The sequence below is a fragment of the Trachinotus anak genome, unplaced genomic scaffold (assembly GCF_046630095.1).
Source record: "Trachinotus anak isolate AG129_WGS33_773 ecotype Australia unplaced genomic scaffold, CSIRO_AGI_Tana_v1 ptg000004l, whole genome shotgun sequence".
Lineage (NCBI taxonomy): Eukaryota > Metazoa > Chordata > Actinopteri > Carangiformes > Carangidae > Trachinotus > Trachinotus anak.
In genome coordinates, this window is record NW_027273855.1 from 13,826,748 (window position 1) to 13,833,995 (window position 7,248).

A 7,248-nucleotide genomic window follows, 5' to 3' on the forward strand; every position below is an offset into this window, starting at 1 on the left:
AATGTTTGCATATAGAAGACTGCTCTTTGAAAAACAATCCTGCTGAATAAAGGTGTATTTAATTATTTTTTTTACACGCTTTATGATAATATTTCTTGCTCACATACTTCAGTGATCTTGAGGAGAAGCGCACGACCAGCCAGGCGTCCCTGTGCGAGGAGAGCAAGCTGTGCAGCGAGGACCACCTTGACTTCAACGGCAGCAGTGCCATAACCACGGAGCTCAACATGGATGAGTCTCTGGTCAGCCAGCTCAGTCGGCCCAGCGAGGGCCCAGAGGTGCTCCATGGCCTGCAGGACAACTCTCCGCTCAACCCCACCACCATCTCCTCAGCCACCAATGGCATGCCCAACTCAGTCACCATCCTCGATTAACCCCTACACACATCCCCTGGGGACCATCAGACCAAAACATGTCAACACATTCGTGCCCATATGCTCTTGTTCCTTACTGACTTGCTGATCTCTACTTTGACGACTAATACACAATCAATACAATGACTATTCAGATGCCCCTGGCAGTCATCTGATTGACTGGACTATTTTGACCAAAGCAGTGTCCAAAGTAGTGGACAACATGATACAAGTCTGACTGACCTGAAGATGTCCTTTGACCCCCTCACCCTCCTTTATCTGTGTAGTTTACAACAAATCTAAACCACTAACATTCATTTCTCGCCCTTTCTTCTCTTTGTCTTTCTCTCAGCAACAAACTCCACAGAAAAATAAAGACAAAGTGCTGTACAGGTAGAAATATCAGAGGGACTGTAGGCGTGGTCCTATAGAGATGCAGTGTAGTACACTGAAAGAGGAAAATGATGTGTAGGGAAACAGACAGCACATGCTGCTGTAACAAGTCCCGCAACTTAGATATTTATCATGTCTTGACTTATTTCACACATTATTTTGTGTGTCAAATGCCATTAGATGTCTGAGATTGTACTTGCAAGTGACATTTTTTACATTTTTATTTTTTTATGTGTTTGAAAACATAAAACATAATTTTTCATGTTGGTTATTTTTATTTTTTTCATATTGTGTTCTACACTACATATTTCATAGAGCAAGATGTTTTCATTGAAACTAAGTGAAGCCAAGTTTCTTATTATAAATAACATTGGATGCATTAAGGGGAACTTGCCGTGAAGATGCTGAGTAGCATCTGGTGTATATAGCTGCATCTACATCTATCTATTTAGCCATAATACAGTATTATAGATATGTACATGCTCCTTATATGTCCCTGTGCCTGCTGGGTCTGCATAGAGCACCAGATTGATGTCATTACTTTCGCCTTCCCACCAGAAGTGTAATGTCATTATTGGAAATGATATTGTAATTATTTGTGTCGAGACCTATGTGTAGCTTTCTGTATCTGTCTTTGTCTCTTTCTACACTGTATTAAAAACATTGTTGTCTCTAATTAACAATCTTTTCATACCTGTTCATCTCACACTACGCAAATTGTTTGAGGAGCAGTATTTATGTATATTACAGATTAGAGAGTGGAGTCTTGTGGGCAAACACTCTCAACTTTTATTTTCAGACCCTCATCAATGCAAGTTGACATTGCAGACAGGCGTAACGATTGCCAGTTGATGTATAATAAAGGCAAACAGTTGGTATTTGCATCAAACGCAGAGAATGTATTCTTTTTAGTGCTGGGTAGGCATCGTATTTACATGCCACTGAAAAAAAAAAAAAAATCTTTGCTACAAGGTACAGGAGAGAGAAGAGTGGTTATGAGAAGACCTGGAAGGACAGTTTTTCGCCCACTGAATGTAAATACAACCCTTCAAGATTGTTTTGATGAAGCCAACCATGTTTGATAAAAAATGTGAAAAATGTGCAGGTTTAAAATCACTTAATTTTAAAATGTTGCAAGCTGTACTTTTTCTTCTTTGTACTATTGCTATGAATTCAAACTTTCTGTTTTTGACTAATGACTGCAGTGAGATTTGGCAGATTTAGCAAAACTAGCTCATAGTTGAGGAAAAAAAAAAAGTGAAAAAAGAAAAAAAAATGCACATTGTTCTGTAGATGTTTACAAACATTTCAAAATTTGAAAATCAAAAAATTGTACATTAGTGTCATTTAGTGATAGTAGTAGTTACATTATGACAAAAGCTAAGATTGCATTCATGCCCATAACCATCCAGCGATACATTGCAGTGCAGTGAATATCTGTGGAGTTTTTGTCTGATGCAGTTGAGAGAGGCAGGGATGCAGCAAGCCAGTTTGTGCACACCATGGGGAGCATCTATATGCAACATTGCTGTCTCAGTTCTCCCTACACAAATAAAAGCTTGACACTGGCCAAATATCACCTGACAGTCCCTGAGGTAAAGAATATGGGATATCAAAAATGGCTAGTGGCACTGAGAGAGGTGTGTGTAAGCTCCCTGTTGTTGGTTATACAGACACACTCAGGACAAATAAAGCTTTTAAAAAATCTATTTTCATACAGGAACAATGAATGACACAAAATATGCCAATATTCTAACTTGACTATCTGCTGCTAAACATCTGTGTTTGTCAGTGTTCGGGGCAAATGTTAGCTTTGAATGAGGAATGAGTGTACACACACAGATACTCACTCGACTGCCACTCACTCTTTGCTTTTCATGTGTCGAGGGGAAAGCCGGGGACGCTGGCATTTGCTTTTCCACCATTGTTTTCCTCCCCTTTTTATAGTTAAAAGATAAAAACCTTTCAAAAAATGAATTGGTTGGTTTACAGAAGCCTCTTCATAACTCAGAAAAACAGACAGACTTTAAACAACAATGCCTGAGTGGGAGGGGAGGGGTTGGGCATGTGTGTCCCTGTTGGGGTGGAGATGTGCCTCTTTGTGGTGTGTGGGGTGCACAATTAGCAAAATGGGACTGATGGTATCTATATGTATCATGGGTGAACGTCAGGAGTTGGGTGGTCTCGTACCATGGGCCCAATATAACTGTAACTGCATTATGAATCTAACACTGTAACTGGATATATGACTGAAAAATAAAGTACATGGAACAATCTGTACCAAAGCAGGTTCCCTTTATTGTCACCAGTATCAGTCAATAAAATCAATGAGTATGTGTCACTTAAGGTTAAGCAGTAAGTATTGATTAATGACAATTCAATTCACATTGAGTGTGAGTGTAACAATCAATAGTTTTTATTAGCGCATTGACACAGGAGTACGAGCCTGTTCAAGGTGTGTGATGGTCAGCGGGAGCTGGTGTTGAATTGATTAAAGTAGTCCTTAGTGGGTCTGTTGGTGTATAGCTTCTTGTTCAGGTACTCCTGACTGGGGGAGACAGACACACACACATAAACACAGTGATTAACTGTCTCCAAAGACAGTCATCTAAATCTGAATTCTACATTATCATCTACACCCAAAATACATTTGCTGACCATACTGCCTGAATAGTGAGTGTATGTGCTGTATGTATATGCAGTGCTCACTAAGCCTGCTGCTCTCTGGCCTGCTGCATGTTGTAATGGTCCATCTGAATCCTCCTCTGTCTCCTCAGCTCTGCTGCTTTTGTCTCCTTCTCCTCTGCTTCTCTGGACAGCTTCAGCAGCTTAAGGTCCCAGGCTGCACCCTGAATCCTCTCAGCATCCTGTTGTCTCTAAAGATGGCAAGAAATAAAGGTCTAAATGCTAAACCTAAGTGGAACTGCTATGTGGGACACCATATTTAGGTTTCCATGAAGGAGTGGTTCCCAACACGGGTGATAGGATCTGACCAAAAGGCCGCAAGATAATTTTGAGGGCTTCCAAGATGGTTAAAAGGATAACAAGGCAGACATTTTTTTCTGCTGAACAAATTTAGGTTTATTTTTTTTCAAACTTTTTTCTTCAAACTTTAAGCACTGGATAATTTTATCACTTCAGGTCCCTGAAAAGTTTTTTTTTTAAGAAGGAAGGAATAATACTTATTTTTACAAGTAGACATAGACATGGATGTCAAATGAATGGGAAAAACCTGAATAAATTAGCGGAGAATAATAGATAGATAGATCCATACTGGGCACAAGGGGTCACTGAATGTTTTGATGAATTTGAACATTATGTAAATCATATGCTACGGCCTTCACAATCACAAGATCTCAACCCTATTAAAAACCAATGGGACATTTTAGAGCAGCGTGTTAGGCAGCACTCATCTTAATATCTTTTGTGTGAATGCTGCTCATCCCTCCAGCAGAGTCTAACACCTTAATCAGACATTTTAAGTTGTTTTTTTTCCTTAAGTTATCATCCGTCTGTGACTTTATTTTAAGGTGTAAGTTTAAGTTGAACATTTTGGGAACCACAGTTCTGGAGGACTTTTGCAGAGCTTGTAGCAGAGTAAGGTGTGACTTGACCATGAATTGCTCATTTGCGTATGGGAATTGCTCGGTGTTTTAGGGTGAAACCAGTACCTGTCTCTCAAGGCACTGCTTCTCTCTCTCCTCATGGATGGCGCTCAGCTGCTCGGGGCTCATCCCCTTCCACCTGTCAGTCAGAACCCGGGGTGGCTTCCCTCCTCCCACCTCTCTCTTCGCTGTTTCTGCACTCTCTGTCATCATGTCAGATGCCACTGTGTGCCGCATCTCCGCAAGGTTCTCCCTTTCCTCTCTCCTGTGCTCCTCCTTTAGCCTCTCTGCCCGCTCTGCAGCCTGTGGGGAACAAGTCTTGGTGAAGCCTTATCAGGGATCCAGGGACAGTTGATGGATCATTCCCTTGATGATTGGAATGGCAGCATATTTATGAAACCCAGCCTCTAGTATGTGGTTACTTCTGGCTTAGAGTCAAGAATCAGCCACATGCTGAATGTCCTCCTGAGAGATCAGTTTAGTCAGTTGCATTTGCTTGTGCATCATGCATGTGAGTGGTTATTAGAGAAACCACAAAACTGTCAAAAATACCATGACCTGAAGGACTTGTAATGATGCCTCCCAATGGAGGATTTAGTTGAGTGCATTCAGGCAAATGAGGGGAGAGCTAAGTGGAGGCTTTTAAAAACAGGCCCACGCATACATCAAAGCAGTTTAACCATCCATGTAGCTTGGTACCAAAAAATATGATGGTGGCATTCCTGCAGCAAGTGTGTGCATGCATCACTTAAGATTTTCAATTAGCAATTTTAATTTTAAAATCCCACCTGAGAACCGCTTGTGACAGCTGAACCCCCCCCCCCTCTGGATTTTGCTTTGAGTATTCACATCAGCAGGTGGTGTGTGCCTGTGTGTGTCCATCTGTGCGTGCACACGCATGTACTGTACCAGAGCTCGATTGTAGTTGTCGAGTGCGATGCGGGCAGCTTTCTTACACTCTTCCTCTAGAGCCGCTTGCTGAACCCCCCTTAGGTCCTGATGCACCAGCTCTCTGCTCACAAGCATCTCTGTGACATACACATGAGTTGGAAATCACCTACTGTGTGTTTTTCACACAGCCATTACCCACTGCACAAAGCTCTTCAACAACACACTTGCACGTACATAACGGCTTTCTGGGATGAGCATCCATCAATGCCACCTGGCGATAGGGGCTGTGCGTAGGAGTGTGTGATTGTTTGTGCAGGAAAGCATGAAGCATGTGCAAGATTTACAGAAGCTATAGCATACAGCGTGTAAGCTCATCAGTGATTACAGTGTGTGTGTGTGAGTTCCTGTGTGTGTGCTTGTCTCCTTTCACCTCTGTGCTTGTTTCCCATGTGCCTTCTCACATTGTCCTCCTTCTGCGTGCGCAGATCTCTTTCTGTCTGTTTCATTTGTTCTCTCCTCTTTTGCTCCTCTCCAATATCCTCTCCCTGTACATGAAACAAGGGCTCAGTGCTCCTGGAATAATGTGATTATTTATTTAACCCCTTGCTGGATTTTCTTTCCACTGCTCTCGATGCACACCATACACCTGCCTGTCAAAGGCAGCATACCTGAAAGATTTGCATGCTGGCAGGCCCCAGTTCACCCTCTGGAATCCTGAATGCCCCCTTCAGGCCACACTTGAGATCGGCATCACTAGAGTCCTCCTCACGCTGCTGAGTGGCCCAGTAATTAGCCAGGTCAGTCTGCAAAGCTGCTCGCTTCTCTCTTTCATCAAAATCTTGCAGCAGCAGTATGTCATTGTGATACTCTGTCAGTTTTTCTGCAATATATCGAAAATAAATACACTTGTGAGCAATACTTATTAGTGGTGAAAGGTGATTTCATAAATGGACAATATTCTTAAAGGGACCCCGATATTCCTAGCGTTGCTCCTGGGTGAATTTGGTCTAATTCTGTCCCCTCCCTCCCTCTTCTCCCACCCACAGTTTACCAAAAGCTTTGTGTCGTTGTCGCTCGATGTTTTGCTGATGTTTTTTTTCCTGGACTTGTTGGTTCAGAGCATCAAGGTCGAGGCCCATCACACGTAGCCTGGTGTTGAGGATTCGATCCTTGCGTGCAGTTGCTGCAGACCTTCGCCTCTCCACAGCCTTTTCAATGGACTGGTCTACAGGCAAATCCACTTTGTGCATGTTCACAGTTTCTAGTGAGCCTCGAGGGAGGAGACACAAAAATGTGCTTGCTTTAGAAAATACTTGAAACAGCATTGAAAATAGGTTGGGATATTCTTACTGCACTTTGAAATAGTTGAGTAAAAGTAGAAAGTAATAGAAAATAGTTTTGAGGTACAAATACCTCAAATTGTACTTAAGTGGAGTATTTGACTAAATGTTCTAAGTTACTACTTACCCCTAAAAGCTACTACCACAGTTGGAAACAAATTATTGTGTTAAAATAAAAATAACACCCAGGTGGATTGGTACCTGACAATATGTCACACTAAACTTGAGAAAGGCTTCATTGAGGGTACATGGACTGGAAGCAACTTCTTCAATTTAGCTGTATTTTCTTTAAAGACAGGCAGTGGTCATTAATCTAAAGCAAACACTCACCTGATGATGAATGAATTAATTTGGGGACTTTAGACCGATGTGAGGATCAGTGCATGAGGCCGCTCCGCTGCTCGATTCCCGTCGTGTTTGGATGCCCTTGGTAACCATGGTAACATCTCAACACATTGTGCTACGTCAGAAACAAATCGGCGAGACAGGGACTGGTGCACTTGTACAAAACATGTAATCTCTCGGAAATTAGCCCACTGTATAACGTTAATGAAAAAGGCCTGTAACTTTAACGTCAGTGGGGCCTTGAACACAGCAGCTGTACTCGGAGCTGGTCCACTTCGTATCGCGAGAAATCACGAGGTTTCGTGTCTCGCGCGCTCGAAG

At 42.2% G+C, this 7,248-nt stretch overlaps 2 protein-coding genes across 5 annotated transcripts in view; one reads left to right on the forward strand and one right to left on the reverse strand.

The window, feature by feature from the left end:
- The window catches only part of l1cama (L1 cell adhesion molecule, paralog a), a 39,754-nt gene extending 36,732 nt beyond the window's left edge, over positions 1-3,022 (forward strand). For all 3 annotated transcript variants that reach the window (XM_071476174.1, XM_071476172.1, XM_071476173.1), the window contains one exon: positions 113-3,022. In XM_071476174.1, the coding sequence (XP_071332275.1) occupies positions 113-374 (262 nt within the window). In that variant the 3' untranslated portion in view covers positions 375-3,022. The remainder of the gene's footprint in view (positions 1-112) is intronic.
- A 2-nt stretch (positions 3,023-3,024) lies between these two features.
- ribc1 (RIB43A domain with coiled-coils 1) lies at positions 3,025-7,208 on the reverse strand. Of its 2 annotated transcripts, none has more exons than XM_071476177.1 (8): positions 6,913-7,208; positions 6,294-6,503; positions 5,911-6,122; positions 5,673-5,787; positions 5,261-5,379; positions 4,418-4,654; positions 3,456-3,622; positions 3,025-3,294 (listed from the first exon to the last, which is right to left on the reverse strand). In XM_071476177.1, exons 2-8 carry the CDS (start codon positions 6,490-6,492, stop codon positions 3,213-3,215), a joined length of 1,131 nt encoding a protein of 376 aa, XP_071332278.1. In that variant the 5' UTR covers positions 6,493-6,503; positions 6,913-7,208; the 3' UTR covers positions 3,025-3,212. The 2 variants fall into 2 exon arrangements, with proteins under 2 accessions (XP_071332278.1, XP_071332277.1); XM_071476176.1 differs by having other exon boundaries at positions 6,294-6,512; positions 6,913-7,207.
- Positions 7,209-7,248: the final 40 nt, after the last annotated feature.

Excerpts from the sequence above, each read along its gene's own strand:
- ribc1 (XM_071476177.1), bottom strand. The coding sequence starts at position 6,492 with ATGCACAAAGTGGATTTGCCTGTAGACCAGTCCATTGAAAAGGCTGTG. Across the intron at positions 6,123-6,293 it reads ACAACGACACAAAGCTTTTG|AAAAACTGACAGAGTATCAC; the intron begins GTAAACTGTGGG and ends GATATATTGCAG. Across the intron at positions 3,295-3,455 it reads GCCAGAGAGCAGCAGGCTTA|TCAGGAGTACCTGAACAAGA; the intron begins GTGAGCACTGCA and ends TGTCTCCCCCAG.